Genomic DNA, 17494 nt, shown 5'->3' with positions numbered 1-17494 from the left:
TAAAATATATTCAAGCTGTGGATTTTTGACCTGCTGCTGCAAGAGCATGATCTGCTCTTGTGGCAACTGGAAGAGAGACGTAGCAGAATACAAGTAAAACTGAATGATGTCCTTTCCCAGCTCCACCTTTTCCTCAGCTCCATCCCCAGCAACCGGACTAATGTGTCCCTGCATGATTTCCAAAGTCTGCCTGTAGCATTTGCAAAGCAAGGTTAGTTTAAACATTTAGCAAGATACAAACTTTAAACATCTAACTGTTTTCATCCCCACCTGCTAGTACTGCATTTAACTTACCGGTACATAAAAAAATAAGCATGTTTTTGGGTCATGTGCTTGTGTATGGAATGGAGATTTTGTCTCCTGCTAAACCCAGCACAGAGAACTGAGAGAAACAAAGAAGTGGAGAAGCTTCATGACTTTGCTTGGATTTTGCCATGAGCCCTTTAGCAAACCTTGTTGTTCTAAGTATTCCTGTGATTGCAAAGTCTCAGTCAGAGCTTAGAAATATTACTTTTTGGATTAAAATTCCCAGACTCCCCCCAGCAATGGCTGGAGAATTATGGGACCTGTAGTCCAAAAAAGTGACACCCCCAAGCTTAGGCTGTGATTCCACCTTTGGGGTAACATGCTCTGTTTTGCACTCCTGGCAGGTGTAAGGAATGCTCCAGCACCCTCCTTCCTGGGTCCTACAAGCCTGGCCCTGAAGCGGGCACTTTTGTGTGCACTCAACATCGCGGCAAGCTGGGCCTATGTGGGAGAACTGAGCGCAGGCCAAGTCCAGTTCTTCAGCCCGTGGCAGAAAGCAGAGACCCTGGGGTAGTGAGTCCGGGTGTGGAGGAAGAGAACGGAGTACCAGAGAGTCGCCCTTCAGCCGCAGAAAAGCTGGACAAAACTGGGAGGGAAACAGATGATAGAGGAGAAGCAAAGACTGAGGTGGAGGTGCCTCTTGGCCAGCCAAAGAATGAAATGCTCACTTCCGTCTCAGAGCTTTGCTGCCAGATGCCTCCCAGGCCCCCTCTTCCAGCCAAACCCTCCTTGCTCATCCAAGAGAAAGCTAGCGTGCGACAGGAGCAGCTCAAGGAGGCCCGCCCCACTCCTGCTCCCCGAAAAAGTACAGACAACACAACCCTCTCACCACCCAACTCCCACCCTGTTCCAAAGCCTCGAGCCAGTGTGTCCAGCGAGAGCTCCAGTGAGCCAGGATCCAGCCTGGTCAATGGTAAGGAAACGTGAGTACAAGTTGTTCAAGGAACTGATCTTTTTTCTTCTTCTTCATGGCATTGGACTGACACCAGCCTGATGCAAAAGCCAGATCTGGCCACGTGTATTTTAAATAGATGTTACACTTTTTGGAGATTGGCATGGCCGTCATGACAAGACTGTTTTCTCCTGAAAAATATATCTGTATATTGGTGGTGATCAATGTTCTGTGAAACCCAAGACTGCTTACTCTAAGTGGCAATAGCTCTCACACAGATACAGACATTGAGAAAGTTATTTTTGGGGGATGACAGGAGCCAGTATGCTACAGCCACCATGCCCAACCCTAGTGCAAAAAAGTAACTTTTCCAGATTCTTGTCGTGGGAATCTTTCTCGGCCCTCACCCCCACCCTTTGCATTTTCCCCCTTTCTTAAAATTCCTAGACTATCCAGTAACCTAAGTTCACTGGGATGGTGTACGACCAAATTAACAACATAAAATATATGTTAGCAGTAAAAGAATGACAGGAATACAGAGCAAGAGAAAACTGCACCCATCAGTGGTGGTTGTTTTCTTTTTTTAAGAAAAGTATAAAACCAAAAGTGAAACCTGCAGCAGATAAAACAGTAGAAAGGTACAAAACAGTACAAAAATCTTAAGTGATTCAAAAATCCAGAGCATAGAGCGCTGTCCTCTGAAGATGTCGGCCACAGAGACTGGCAAAACATTAGGAAGAACAACCTTCAGAACACAGCCTAAGAGCCCGAAAAACCCACAACAACCAATGATTCAAAAAGCCTTTCCCAACGTTGGTTTCCCCTGTGTATTTTGATCACAGCTACCATTATCCCTAGCCAAGGCCAGTGGTGCATGGACCATGGGCTCAGAGGAGCTCTTAGGCACAGAGGCCTCCTCCAGGTTGACAGCCGCCTTGAAACAGCTGGAGACCTAGGGTAGAGGCAGAGCTAATTGTGAGATACTAAAACTGTTCCTAAAATGCCTGAGATAAAAAACCTTGTGCTGAAAACACTTTTGACGGACGGTAAAGCATCACTGTTGGGTGTTGGAAGGGCAGGGGGCCATCACCAAAAAGGGCTACCCCACCTTGCCTATCCTTTTCCTTAGAGGATGGGGACGTCCACGCCACATGTACCCAGGCCTTGCCTGTAGAGGGCTGCTCCATTTTGCCTTTTTAATTCTCTCTCTCTCTCTCTCTCTCTGTGTGTGTGTGTGTGTGTGTGTGTGTGTCACAGATGGAAATCACCTGGTTTTGAATCCCTCTCCCCCACCTAAATTAGTGGAGAAAGAGGAGAAAACAACAAAATTGTCTGCATATCCTTGAAGTTTTTTTTTTATATATAAATTAGACATTTGATGTGGCGGGGAGATGGGAGTGTGTTGTTGGGGGCTACATGCACAGCTCTGAACTTGCCCCTCATCTGTCAAGTGGGCACGCCAGAGAGTGCCCTGAAGCCACCATTTCTTGCTGAGCCCTGAGCCTTTTTGTTTAATAGGTACTGTAGAAGGGGGGAAAATAACTTTTCTCCTCCAGACACATATTACTAGAGAAATACTTGTACAGTATATGAATAGAGTACACCAAGCAAATGTGGCCACCAAATATTGCTGTAAATAGAGGAAGGTGGTAAAAAAAAAAGAGGAACTTTGGACTTCAGCATTTTTGTGCAAAAGAGTACAATTTTAATCAGGGCTGAGGGTCCTGTTACAGTGCAGATGCTATTGGACTCCAGTTCTAATCAGGCCCAGGCAGCCTGACCAATAATACGACATGATGATATTCATAATTCATTAACGTCTAGAGGGCCACAGGTTCCCTCTCGACAGACTTGAATGATAAAAGGAAAGAATTTTTGCCTAGGGATCCTCATTCTCTCCCCGCCCTGGTATTTGTATTCAGAATGGGCCAAGTGTTGTATATCCATTCACCACAGTAACATCTATAGTGTGGGAGTTTCCCCAGATATTCTTGCCTCCTTTTCACAAGCAGCTTCCAGCTAATTTTGCACCCCTTAGTCTGACTGGGGCCAGGTTGACAAGCAGCTCAAACAGAACCATGCCTTAGGCAAAACATTCCCTAGCTTGGTTTATATGTATTCTTGCATGCCACTCTCAAATTCCTTCTGTGTCAAGATAACCAAATTCTATGCTAGCAGAGCACAAATACTGCACATACAATTACTAAAAACATGTGTACAGTGGTGCCTCACAAGACGAACGCTCCGTTTTACGATGAAATCGCATAACAATGAAGTTTTTGCGATCGCAAAAGCGATCGCAAAACGATTTTTCCTATGGGTTTTTTCGCTTTGCGATGATTGGTTCCCTGCTTTGGAAACAGATTCTCGCAAAATGATGATTTTCCTACAGCTGATCGGCGGTTTCAAAATGGCCGCAGGGGAAAAAAATGGCCGCCCGCTGTTTTCTGGGATGGATTCCTCGCTGCATGGGCAGCAAAAATGGCCGCGCTATGGAAGATCTTCGCTGGACGATGAGTTTCAAGCCCATAGGAACGCATTAATCGGGTTTTAATGCGTTTCTATGGGCTTTTTAATTTTGCTTTACAATGTTTTCGTTCTACAGCGATTTCGCTGGAACGAATTAACATCGTAATGCGAGGCACCACTGTATATTCATTGGTTGTACAGCACTTTGTCTTCCAAGTTAAGGTATTTTTGACTGAGGCAAGACTAGGAAATATTTGCCCCTACAGAAGTGGTTGGGCAGCAGCCCCTGTTAGCCCTCACCTTTGGCTGTGCTGCTCAGGATGATGGGATTAGTTATCTAACAATGTCTGGATGTGGGGACAGGCAACTTCAGAATCAGAGGGCCAATTTTCCTCTGCCAGAGTCTGTACTAGCCCCTAGCAGAGGAAAAGGAGAAAATATAGGGAAAACAATCAAGACCAAATCATCCTGGATATTGCAGTTCTATTTTTTGTGGGTTTGGGTTTGGGGTGCATCTTATTTTATTACAAACACACTACTCCCAGAGGGCCTCAGCAGCGGGAAATGACCTTTTTTATGGATCTTTTTTCCCTATGGGGGAATATTCAGGGGATGCAAAAATAGCTATAAGGGGCTGCATGCAGCCCATTCCTAATCTAGAGTGTTATATTTCCCTACTGTTGGAATCACAAGTTGTGCCTCACAGACTAGTGGGAAAATTTAAAATGGCTTTCTACCAAACAAGCTCTCTGACCTTCCCATTGCCAGCCTACTGTGTTTCCATGTTGGTTGTACAGGAAACCTTACGTTTCCTGTCCTTTGGCTGATATGGAAACCAATATGGCTAGCTGGGAGAATGATCTGTCTCACTTCTCCCGGCCCAGCCTCTCACTTGCATGATGTCAGAGCTTACCTACAACTAGTGTAAGCATGGTAGAAGGTTGAGCCAATGGAATGGATGGAAAGAAAGGGATGGAGTTTGCAAATGGGTGCTCTGTGGCTGGGTCAGAGAATTATAGCTAGGGAAATGAGATCTATTGTGGCCCTGATCTTTGGCACTAGGAGACCATCCTCCTAATTAGAGGATTGAAAAACACTCCACAGATCCAGAGTCAAGCATTCACCTATAAATATAAAGTAAACGGCTCATGGTTATAATGGATTTGGAAAGATTCTCTTCTTAACAGACATCTGTTGTTTTGCTTCTTTAATTTCTGCATCAGGTAGGCCTCCTGAGCCCTGCCTTCCAGTTCCGAAGCCCAGAGTGAGACCCACATCTTCAGACCGGTATGTCCTTTTGATCACAAACAGAACCGAGACAGGGAAGTGGACTCCAGTTCATCTCTTTTTTCCTTTCTGTCCAAGACTATTGATCTATATTCTGATTTGGCCGTGTGTTTTTTTAAAGGATAAGACACAGGTTTTTTCCCCAGCTTGCTGTTCTAAGGTTGTTTCCCCCATCTGTTGAGCGGAGAGTTCTGTTGGTGTCTCAGACCCACATAAGACATGGGAAGAAGGTTCTCAGAGTCACATGGTGTAACCCCCCCTCAAAAAAAGCACCCCTCTCTCAGCTCAGTTTCCACTTCATATTGCTACACAGGGTGTCCAGGTCCTGGTACTTGTTTGTCACTCAATCCATTCAGTTCCAGCAAACAGACGGTCAACTCACCCCTATATATACCATTTAGAAACAACAGGAAACAGGTGGAGACTGAAATAACCACACACTGTAGCTTCCTAATCTGTGAAATTCATATGAAAATACCACGCTGCAATTAATAGTGTATACTGTACATATTTTTTCACCCACATGTTAATCCATTGTTGGATACACATAATAATCTCCAGAGTGATAGCTATCATAATTTACTGAAATAACAAAAACAGCACTTTGTGTCATCTTAAGGACAAACATATCTAATAAACCTGTTGGTAATATTCCTATTATTATTATTATTCAGGCATTTCGTGCACATTTCCTGACTGACTTCAGAAATTGGGGGGGGGGGGGAGAGTTTTATTTTATTTTTAAAAGCAAAGAGCTATTGAGATTAGGAATGATGATTTTTGTAATAGTTACCATTTCTCATGTTTGAGTGTGCATCTTCTGTTCTGTTGAGAATAGAACATGGGAGCATCGCCCTGTTTGTGTGGGGAGGAATTTCTGTTTGCTGGGATTCCAGTTCTCAGCTTGATCTGGTGTCATGTCTTGTCCTCTTTTCTTCCTTCCTTTCACTAGAATTGGTGAGTTACCCAAACCAAAAGATCCTCCCTGGATTGCATTGGTCCAGGGGGAGCCCAAGAAAAAGCCTGCTCCTCCCCCACCAGGCAGTAGCAAGGAAAGTCCACCAAAGACTTCAGGAATGGATGAGGGTGGAGAAGAAGAAGGGAAGGCAAGTGGCGGCGAAGGAAGACCCACTCCAAGGGAGCCAAAGCCCTATAATCCCTTTGAGGATGAAGAGGAGGAATTGGAATCAGTCACGGCACAGAACAACTCAACGCCAGAGTTGAGTGAGAGTGAGGGTGCCCCGAAGACTGCACATCCCTGGTATGGCATCACTCCCACGAGCAGCCCCAAGACAAAGAAACGTCCAGCCCCAAAGGCCCCGAACGCCTCCCCACTTGGTGAGTCTCTCCATCTTGTCTTTAGCTGGGAAACAAATCAGCAGTCCCAGCTATGTACCAGGCATCACACAAGTTACCTCTTCTTGCAATAAAATTGGCCATTGTCAATTCTGACCCTTCCGATTCCTTCAGCAGGCGCAGGCAGTATGCTTATGCTGCACCTTGGTCTTCTCTTAATGGATTAAGTTACTGGCGGATATTTATTGCTGAAATCCTCCCTCGTACGCTTCTGATTTCTGTTCTCATGTCTCTGTGGGGAACGTTTAGGGTCTGGAGATCTTAAAGTTTATGGTTTCTCTTCCTTTGCCTGGGCCCACATTTATTTATTTATTGAATTTTTATACCGCCCATCTGGCTACCAAAGCCAGTGGGTAGTTCACTAGGCCCCCAAACACTGTTGGAGAGATTATCCAGGCTCAAACCCAGGCTGATTTCTGTGCAGTATGCTCGGAAACAATGACCTGCTATTTTTCTTTTTGCACATGTTACTCTCTTTTTATAACACATTGGACAGTATCTTATTCCTAGTCTCAGCCAGGGAGTAGACCCATTAATGGAACAACAGTTTAACACTTAAGTAAATCCTGTTGAGTCAATGCTTCTGCTCTAATTGGCACCTGCAGTGCCAGTACAGCAAAGATTCCCTCTAAACTGGGCATGAGCAGATGCATGTCTGCTCCTTCTTGTGTGCAACTGTCTTCTTCCTCCACACAGCAATTGGGTTAGCTTCCAGTTGCAATGGAACCCTGCATGCGTGGGTGGTGGAGTCACACACACACACACACACACACACACACACACACACACACACACACACACACACACACACACACACACACACACACACACACACACACACACACACACACACACACACACACACACACACACACACACACACACACACACGGGTGAAGTTGCACAAGCAAGAGGCAGAGCACCATCCAGTGACACTGAAAATTAGAGGGTACTTTGGATACAGCCATTGATTTTTGATGGCTTACAGCAGCAGCCTCCAATCAGGCACTCTCCAGATGTTTGAATGGCAACGTCCATCAATCCTGACTACTGCCCACACGCGATGTGGCGAAGAGTATGATGCAAAAGATCTGCCAAGCACCGGGTGTTGGAAGGTTGGCTTTGAGATTTATAGTGGGGAGATGGTCTCGAGGCAGGGTCTAGTGTGTCCAAAGGAACAGACCAAGCAGCTTCAGTATTTCAGCAGCCCTGGCTGAAAAAGGATTTTTTTTCCACAGGAGCATTTGCCACATACAGTCTCTCACCTGTGTCATTCTGTGTCATTTGCAGCTCACCATTCGATCTCCAGGCTGTCCCGCTCCGAGCCCTCTTCCACTACTCCGTCCCCTGCCCTCAGCTTGGAGAGCATCACATCCGAGTGTTTGGCCAAGGCGGCGGTCAACCTGGAGGAGGCCTCTGTGCCCAAGAGCTCCTCTGAGCCCATGGTCCATGCGCCATCCATGTCCAGCACCTCCATCTCAGAACCCCCAGTTGCCGACATCTCTGCCAATGGCGGATCCACGGTTCTGCCCAGTTGCTCTGCAGTCCCTTTCTTCTCGTCATCCAGTGATTTGGGCGGTGAGGTGCAGGGTGGATCCTTACAGACTCCCAGAAGCTGCTCGGCCGGGACCTTGGAAAACAGCTCTGGAGAGATTTCTCCCAAGCTTCCAGCTGGTTCTACTCCCACTCCTATTGTCTTGGTTTCAGATCTGAGTGGTGGGGCTGACCAGAACTCTCCTTCACCCAAAGCTCAGCCAAAAGTAGGTTGGATCTGCTTTCTCAGATTCTGGTGATGGCCTCTGACTGTCTGTTGTCCTTATGCACATGCTCTGCAAGGTTTTTTTTTTTCCTCATTTGCCATCCCTGAAAAGGTAGCCTAAAACCTTATATGGAATCGGAGACCCTGTTGTGGCCCACATGTCAGGCTCGGGGAACCTTTTCTTGTCAAGATGCCTTGACTTCATTCTCCAGAAGTCAAGAGTCGGCACAGTCAATTGTAAGAGACTGTGGGTGTTGTCTGACACCTCTGGAGAGTCATAAGCTCCTCCATCCTATTATAGTTCTTTTAAATGATTTTCTTTTGTCACCTTTTTGGCCTGCCATCTACTTAGCTCTAGTGCCACCCACTGGTTATGTTATATTCTGCTTCTTTTTGTAATGGACAAATAAAAACAAATCGTATCCTCCAAGTTGAAGCACTTGTTATACAGGCTGGCAGAGAACTTCAGATCCACTGACCAGGCCTTGCTTAAGGCACTTTGCTAACTGAGGCAAAGGACAAGATGGTGCCTTTTTGCACCAACATGAGTGTTCAGGAATCATTTGGAGGTGGTGTTAAAGCCTGCACCTTCCTCCATTGCAGTCACGCTTTCACTACCATTTCTAGTAGTAGAAAAACTGTGACCTGGAAGGCTAGGAAATGGCATTTTCCCACCAGAAGCCTAGCTAATCATCTGTGTTATGGGAGGAAATGGATGGGGTTCCACTGGCTTTGGGGGCCAAACAGGGAGCAGAAGATATGATTTGCCAGCTGCAAGTTGTGCATCTTCAGTCACACTAAACCAGTACTTCATTGATGAGTGCATATCTAGTTCCTGAAAGCCATCAGGATGGCTGCCATATCATTCAGTGTGTCCCTGACCTTTTTGACTGCATATGCATCACCTCATTTCTCTTACTGATTAATCTCATCCCATGCATAGTCCTAAAAGAATCCCTGATCTTTTTCATCTGCTGAAGCTGAGGCATAGCTCCAGTCAGAAGGTTTCCTATCAGAAATGAAGACTTTGCCTTCTACCATGTGAAACCACTGGTCCAGCACTGTCAACACGGACTGCAGTGGCTCTGCCACTTCCTTTCCTAACCCCATCTGGGTGCAAAAGATGTGCTTTAACACTGATCTGAAGCCTGTGTTGCCATAAGGGTTGAGATCAAGTGGTAGTCAGGGCCATACATGAATGTCGGAATACATTTTGAGTGTTCTGTTCTACGTGTTTATCTCCAGTCATCCTGTAAAGAGAATCCCTTCAACCGGAAACCTTCACCAGTAGCTTCACCCGCTGTGAAGAAAACTCCAAAGGGACCCAAGCCAGCAAGGCCTCCTGCTCCAGGACATGGTTTTCCATTGATCAAACGGAAGGTAACTAGGACACACAGTGCAAGTAAATTGACACATTAGGTGGGAAATACTCTTGTATTGGTCTTTTCCAGTAACTGTGACTGGTTTATGTCAAACATGCAAACGGAAGTTACTCCTTCGCCTTTTTTCAGGTACAGTCAGACCAGTATGTCCCAGTGGAGGATATCTATGGTGAGATGGATAGTATTGAACAGCAACTGGATGAACTAGAGCACCGAGGCGTTGAGCTGGAAAGAAAACTTCGTAGCATGGGAAATGGTAGGTGTGGGGACATCTGCGTCAAAATGAAAATACTGCCTTTGGATGTAAGGCAGTATTAATTAAACTGCCCACCAAGCCAGCGTTTCTGGTTGCCACTCAGTCTTGAGTAAGGACCCCATGGCTGACTGTTATTGCTTGACACTATTGCTTTTTAAAAATAATTCTACATCTATGTGTAGGGTGAAAGTCATGCATGTACAGTAACATTTAAAATTCTCTGCATATACATTTATGTATTACTGTATGGAAGGATGAAGGCTGTACCTGAGCATCTGGAGCTGGTGGGAACGCCAGAGAAAGATCTGAGAGCAGAGCCAACCCTTTTATCAAGCTGAGTGAAATGCAGCAAATTTTGGCTATCATGAAATGGCAGCAAACTTAATTATTTATTACTGTTTTTTTGACTGACAAGAATGAGAAGAGGTGTTTGAGGGATTTTTATTACTACCTGTCAAAATAATTTGGCTGGTTGTTGAATATTTTGCATCTTTACTCCATTGGAAGGGGTACTCTTTGTTCCTTTACCTCATGCATCAAAATATCTTGGTACTGCCCTGAGCTATCATGTTGGTTGGGGAAATTATTCAAATATCCCAGGTGAAAAGGTCCAGTAGGAGTAAAGGCATTAGACTGTTGTGAAGTGAAAGGATATGCAAGATGGGATTCCTTGTTTTCCTGCCTTATAGGGGAAGGAAAGAAGCAAAGGAGGAAGCCTTTGCATGCTACCCAGTTGCTTCCTCTTGGCTCTTTCTGCAAGTGGGAAAAGCCAAATAAACCACACATCTTCCATTGTCTTAATTAGGACATGTGAACCAGGATCTCTGGCTCTTCTCTTCCTCCCAAAAATATGGTTATAAAGCCATGGTTCATTTGCAGTTTATAACTCTGGGGAAAAAAACAAGCCAAGAGAGTCAGTCTATACGTCACAATACACAAGCTTGTGGAATGCCAGTAGTTTGTTTAGTCCCTACACCAGTGCGTGGATTGGTATAGAATCAACTAGAACTTGTGGAGGAGACAGTGTCTGTGTTCACTGCAAAGACAAAACAAGAAGGGGGTGCTTAGTGTGGAAAGGATGAGACATGTTGTTTGAATTTCTTGGAGCCTTATACCTAGCATTTTGAAGAGAAGTGTGTGCATGACTATGAAGGTAGAGATAATAATGTGTGCCATCAAGTCCGTTCTGATATATGACAACTCTTTTCAGGGTTTTCTAGATAGGGAGTACTCAGAGGTGGTTTGCTGTTCCCTCCTTCTGGGGGAATCCTGGGACTGCACAGCTTGCCCAAGGGCACAGAGGCTGGTTTTTCACAGTGAGGAACTGATCTCCCAACCTCTTGCTCTGCAGCCAGATGGCTAACTCACTGCGCTATCCAGCCAGTCTGCCAGTGGAGAAACTGGCAGTTAAAGAAATGCTGCTATGTTCTTTTTGCATCTTTGCTCCAAAAATGGCACTTATGTATCTCAGCTGCCCTAAAACAAGTGCTATTACGGTCAGAAATGCCCCAGCTGCCTTTGGCATCCTTTATATGTGAAAGAATGTGGCTGTTTTCCCTTCCTGTGTTTCTGAGCTCTCCCTGTCTCTGTGTCCGGCAGATGTCCCTGAAGATGGTCTGCTGGTAGACTGGTTTAAGCTCATCCACGAGAAACACATGCTGGTGCGTCGGGAGTCTGAACTCATCTATATGTGAGTGCAAAGAACTAAGTAAATCTCATTAATCTTTGCAAGACCTACTGTAGGGTAAATATACTTTGGATTTTATCACAGACAGGTAGTGTGTTCCATATGGGTGTCTCAGGACAGGGAACAAAGGCTAAGTGCCCCATGAAAGTGTTGTGGGGTGGGGCAGCAGGGAGACTGCCCTACACTTATTTGTTTAGAACACGTGTATCCTACATTATAGTCCCAGAAGGTGCTCAGAGTACGGCTGCCAGAATTCTCTTGGCAGTGTTATTCAGAATTGTCCCTGCAGTATTTTCTGCCTTTGTCCTTGCTCTTTGCTGAGGCTGCACCAGGCACCAGCTCCCAAAGTGAGTGGGAGTGGCTGGATTCTATACAGCCTGTGGTGAAAGTGGCCTTCCCTTGCCAGGCAACAGCTCTCATGAAGGCCATCTGAAGTAAGGGGTAAGAGCACTGAAATGTCTCCAGCCTCTGCAGGCTTACCAGTGACCCAAAGATCAGCCCAAACAAGCGAATGCATGAGAAGAACTCTGCTCAATCAATCCAGAGGCTTATCTAATCCGGCTTTCTTTTCTGTCAAGTGGGCAGCAAGATGCCTCGGGGAAGTTCACAAGCAGGACATGAGGGATATATCCTTCAAGGAAGATCTGTCAACCTTCCAAAATGAGCTTGACCTGGATTTTTCCATGTTTCTGATAACCGAGAATCCCAGAGTGTTGCTGGTGGACAGTGTAACCATGCAGGCATCTGTAAGAATGCCTGTTTACTTGTGCAGTGGAAATATGCACTCCTTGGAGGCGAGCAGTTGTAGCTGAACTGGGGAAAGTGAGGAAGGTGTTCATTTTTTGAACTGTCTAAAAAGTTACGGTTCCCTTCACCTGAAATACCCCCCCTTAGTTTGAATAGGATACAAGAGAAGGCTCCAGTGTTCTCTAGGGCAGGGAGTTCCAGATGTTCTTGGATTGCTACTCCCAAAAATCCTGGCCAGTGCAGCAAGAGGTGATGGCTTCTGGGAATTGCAGTCCAAGTACACCTGGGGATCCCAGTTTGAGAACCACTGCAGGTTCCTTGTTGAGAGAGGCAGTGACCACCCGTCCCTCAGCAGCTCACCTCTTCACTATTATTGTTCAAGCCCCTTTTATTAGATAAAGGCTATTCAGTCTGCAGCTGGATTTCAAGGGCATTGATAATTCAGATTGATCCCTGAAAAAATGTTCTCCAGAAGAAACCTTGCCTTGCTCAGTGTCGTCCCTTCTCATCCCACCACAATAGCCTTGCTGGTGGTTTATAACTACCCTGAGATGACGGCATGGTCCTTGGAAGTGAATATGGGTTATGAGGGAATGCAAGCCGGAGGGTTTTGCCACGTTGTCGTGCTTATGAGCTTCCTATAGGCAGCTGGTTGGCTACTGTGAGAAACAGAAACCCACACTAAATAGGACTTTAGTCTGATACAGCAGAGCTGTTCCTAAGTGTTCTTAAGGGAGTTCCATAAACACTTAATTAACAATGAAATGAAATAATACGTATCCTCTCTCTTTTTAGTTTTAAGCAACAAAACCTAGAGCAGCGTCAGGCTGATGTCGAGTATGAATTGCGATGCCTTCTCAATAAACCTGGTAAGTCCTTTCATTATACAGTAGGTGTATTCCTATCAGGTTTTAAAGTGACTTGTGCTAAAGCATTTGAAAATAACTTACTAGATCATTTAAAACATTTATTTAAAGGTAATACTTGTCGTCGTGCCGTCCATGAGATCTGACAGGCAGTCCTCCAGAGTTCTGTTTAGAATTCTTTTGCGTTTTTAGGATACACAGTCCATAAAGTGCTTTTGATAATAAGATGTTTAAATCTTTTTAATTTTGTGTATGTGTGTGTGTGTGTGTGTGTGTATGTATGTATATATATATATATATACACACACACATATATATAAAGAAAAGGTGGAGTGAGTGTTTAGAGAACTACCTTAGCTGAGCATCACAGGAAGATGACTCTGACTTCAATTTTATATCAGGAAGGCTCTAGGTATCCATATACGCCCTTAGGCAAACTACTCTCTCTCTCTCTTTCTCTTCACCTGTGTTATGGGAAAAGTAATAGTTACTGACTTTACAGAGTATTTCAAGAAACTTAGCATGAAACTATATTTAGTGCAAGCGAAATACCAACTAGAGCAGGGGTCTCCAAATTATGGCTGTGGGCCACATCCGACCCACCTTGACTTTTATCCAGCCCAGTGGGCGGGCATGTGCACAGGTGGGCATGCACATGTATTCCTTTGGCCCTCAAAAATGTGGAACATATATGATGTGGCCCTCCCGCTGAAAAGTTTGGAGACCCCTGACCTAGAGCCAAAAGGCTTTCTTTTCACATTGTATATAACCATATTATGAAGCTGCCTTATGCTAGCCATCTGCAGCTACTTGTTTCCCTACAGAACAGAAAACTGAGATAATGCTGCCTCCTGCTTCCCCTCTCCAGGGCATTGAAAGTGTCTGGGCCTGTCTGCATGTGAAATATAACATTTTCTTAGGGATCCATGCATATACGATTCAACAAGCCAGCCCAAAATGCTCAGTCTAGATTCACTATTCTGTACAGAATGTGTTCCCAATTCTGATCAGCAACAGTGGTGTGGGGTCTGCAGCAGAAGCTTTCCCCAGAGCATGGTACCATGTCTTTTTAATGGAAAATACACATCCTCAAAATTGTGGATTAAAGCTTCTGTTACAGCATTGAGCTGCAGCCCTTCTTTTAAGATACTACACCAGCCTTCCCTAACATGTCGCCTTCCAGGTGTGTTGGACTGTAACCACCACCATCCCCAGCCTGTATAACCAATGGTGTATGAACCTATATATCTAGAGTGTGCTGTGTTGTGGAGGACTTGTCTGCAGTGAGAGTTGGTATTTCTTGCTGTTTTGTGTGTGTGTGTTTGTGTGCGCACATGCTTCAGCTCACCTTGACTGCCAGCAGGGTGCAGTGTTCAATAAAAGGAGAGTCTCTTTTCCACTCCTAGCACCCTCTGTATGGCATTCCCTTCTCAAATGAATGAGAATCCCAATAAGAGGGAAGCTCCTAGAATAGACTCAAAGCATGAATGGGCAATAAAAAGTATAGAAGAGCACTTAACAATCTGCATGGAAAATGAAATGTGTGTTGAGCCACAGTAGATCATTTGTCAAGCAGACCCTTTGATTATAACCATCAGCCTCAAACAACAAAGGCTACAAACCAGGAAGCTAGGAAGTTATCTTGTATACCGAATTGGATGGTTAGACTGTCCACCTCAGTATTCTTTCTTTTCGTGGGCAGTGACTCTCCATGATCCCAGGTAGTGGCCTCGCTTAGCCATCCTACCTGAGATCATTTTAATTGGAGTTAGCATACTCTTGATGTGGTGTGGTACCACTATGAAGAGGCCAGATTTTGTCTCTGTGGTTGATGATACATGCCGGGATGGCTGGAACATGCTCAACCTTCACAGCACTCCCATCTTTTCATAGTATGATTAATGAAGGAGTAGTTGGGGAGCATGGGGTTGCACGGGTCAGATGCCTCTCCCTTGACATTCCCTAGAGCAGGGGTCTGGCTGTCTTGCCCATGGAAGTTCTTCTTGTCACTGTTTTCCCCACCTTCTCTCTTTTTGATTGAATAGAGAAAGACTGGACAGATGATGACCGAGTGAGAGAAAAGGTGTTGATGCAAGAGCTTGTCACCATTATTGAACAACGGAATGCCATTGTCAACTGTCTAGATGAAGACCGGCAAAGGTAGCCTGAGGGAAAATGAGGTGAAACAGGCTGGGTACTGTTGAATAACAAGGGAGGGGATAATAATGGCTCAAGCTGTAACCCTGTAAAGAATAGCCACACCTTGTCATTCTTAAAAGTAATGTCTTCTCTAGCAGAAAGTATGAGTATCCAAACTTTACCCAAGGAAGTGGATGCCAGCTTGACCAAAAATGCAGTGCATGGCAGTTGGGGAAACTCCTTGACCTAGTTACCTAAGCAGGGGCTATCAACTAAATATTATTTGGGGAAGAGTAACTTCTAAAAGCTGGGCATGAAATGAACCACAAACCAAAAGAACCTGATGAACTGGGCTGGTTTGTGGTTTGTTTCACATCCCAGTTCAAGGATCCCATTTTGTTGAACTTTTTTTGCCTTTAGCATTTCATATGCTTTGGCAAAACAGATGCCTGCCTGCCTGCCTGCCCCCGTCTCACTTCCCGTTGCCACTGCTTACCTGCTTCTGCTGCCAGTGCCATCCTTAGAGGCAGTGTGCCCATCTTCCCTGCCAGGAGCCCACCACCGCTGGGGAGCAATGCTCCCATGGTGGTGGCAGAGGCTGTAGGAGCAGGCAGGCCCCCCTCAGCACAAACTGGAAAAATAAACTGCAAACTGGTTCATTTTTCTGCAGGTTCATGGGGGTTCCTAGTTAGCCACAAATCACTAGATTTCCATTTCATGCTCCTCTCTAGTAACTTCTACTGAGCATAATAGCGTCTATCAATAAATCATGCCATAACTATTTATTTATTTATTTAATTTATTAAATTTATATCCCGCCCATTTAGATAACGTCTACTCTGGGCGGCTAACAATAAAAAAGACTAAAAACAATCTAATATATCAAACAACAGTTTAACAACAAACAAAATATCATTCAAGATGGGAAAATAGAAATCAAGTGGTGACAGGAGGGAAGGCCTGCCTAAATAGCCAGGTCTTGAGTGGGCTCTTAAAAACACCCAGTGAGGGGGCCAGGCGAATCTCGGGGGGAGGAGACTATTCCCAAGGCGAGGGGCCACTGCCAAGAAGGCCCATTTTTTGTTCTTTGTGGGCCTCCCTCGGTGTTAGGCCCCTCAGCAGCCCCTCTTGGCTAGAGTGAGTGATTCAAGTAGATCTAGGTGGAGGAGGTGTTCTGCTAGAGGTCCTAAACCGTTTAGGGCTTTATATGTAATCATTAACACTTTGAAATCAGTGCGAAAACAAACGGGCAGCCAAGGCAAGGCACCCATAGTGGGGAAAATATGCTGATGTTTTCTCATCCCACTAAGAAGTCTGGCCGCCGCATTCTGCACCATTTCAAGCTTCCGCATCAATCTCAAAGGTAGCCCCATGTAGAGCGCATTACAGTGGTCTAATCACGAGATTACAAGCGCATGGACCAAAGTGGTGAGTGTTCACTAAGGCGGAATCTCACTATTGCTTTCTCTTATTTTTTCCAGGGAGGAAGAAGAGGATAAAATGGTGGAAGCCATGATTAAAAAGAAAGGTACGTGTGAGGACTGGATCAGAAGTTTAAAAAGCCATAGAATCCCAAAATTGTTTGGACTCCTTTACAACAGGATTCCAGTTCTGAATATCAGGCAGGATTGTCTGTTTTCTGCTGAAACATATTAAAATCTGACATCCATGCCAATCTCATTCTGCCCCGTTGTATAACCGATGCACTTTGAGGAGTACCTTCCTTTAGGTGAAAAATGTAGTAAGCAACAAAAAGTTAAATTTGAACACCAACTTTTTTAAAAAGAGAGATTGCCTCCAAAATACTAATTGCATCCTCCTAAGGATGTTGGGGGTGGGCACGAGGATTTGTAAAGTACAGATTGCTACAGCTGATCATTCAGGGTTGAATAAATGTGAAAAGAAATGCAGGAAGAAGAAGAACCTACTGGCTGAAAAAAAAATTGGAGAGGTTTTACCTACTATCCAAACCAAACTTGACCATAGATGGTGGCCAGGAAGTGATGAAAGTTTACATTGCCTATAAGGTACATCCCTACAAAGAGGGTTGGATAGCTCTTCAGTGGTTAGTTCCCTTTTCACACTTCTCCACAAGCGTCTGTCTTGCCTCTCTAAATTAAACATAATTGCAATTTTTGTGAGCAGTACCTACCCCAACTGCAAAATTGATCCAAGGTGACTGATACTAAACTATTCATTTACAGAATTTAAGTTTTGTACTCACAAAATCTGCTTAAAGTAGAATTCTGGACTTCCAGGGGTTAATGGGCACTTCCCTGGGTTTAAGCTTGAAAATCTGGGGAGGTGTGTGTAGATCAATCTTCCCAAAGTGGCGATCTTCTGATGTG

The 17494-nt window shown here is 44.9% G+C and overlaps 1 protein-coding gene and 1 long non-coding RNA gene across 3 annotated transcripts in view; one reads left to right on the top strand and one right to left on the bottom strand.

Moving 5' to 3' along the window:
* Window positions 1-17494, top strand: part of MICALL1 (MICAL like 1) — a 39864-nt gene that overhangs the window by 20441 nt on the left and 1929 nt on the right. Inside the window, exons 6-15 of one of the 2 annotated variants that reach the window (XM_078376163.1) lie at window positions 651-1219; window positions 4891-4954; window positions 5907-6292; window positions 7601-8070; window positions 9315-9449; window positions 9581-9707; window positions 11304-11397; window positions 12937-13010; window positions 15053-15167; window positions 16628-16674. In XM_078376163.1, the coding sequence (XP_078232289.1) occupies window positions 651-1219; window positions 4891-4954; window positions 5907-6292; window positions 7601-8070; window positions 9315-9449; window positions 9581-9707; window positions 11304-11397; window positions 12937-13010; window positions 15053-15167; window positions 16628-16674 (2081 nt within the window). The remainder of the gene's footprint in view (window positions 1-650; window positions 1220-4890; window positions 4955-5906; window positions 6293-7600; window positions 8071-9314; window positions 9450-9580; window positions 9708-11303; window positions 11398-12936; window positions 13011-15052; window positions 15168-16627; window positions 16675-17494) is intronic. The other variant, XM_020787732.3, reaches the window with a different exon arrangement.
* On the bottom strand, window positions 16860-17231 carry LOC144583095 (uncharacterized). Its single transcript, XR_013536687.1, has 2 exons — window positions 17118-17231; window positions 16860-16965 (listed from the first exon to the last, which is right to left on the bottom strand). It is a non-coding gene; the product is annotated as an uncharacterized LOC144583095 (long non-coding RNA).

Source organism: Pogona vitticeps, chromosome 5 (assembly GCF_051106095.1).
Source record: "Pogona vitticeps strain Pit_001003342236 chromosome 5, PviZW2.1, whole genome shotgun sequence".
NCBI lineage: Eukaryota > Metazoa > Chordata > Lepidosauria > Squamata > Agamidae > Pogona > Pogona vitticeps.
Note: the sequence above shows the minus strand (reverse complement) of the source record. Positions and strands in the feature narration are given on the sequence as shown.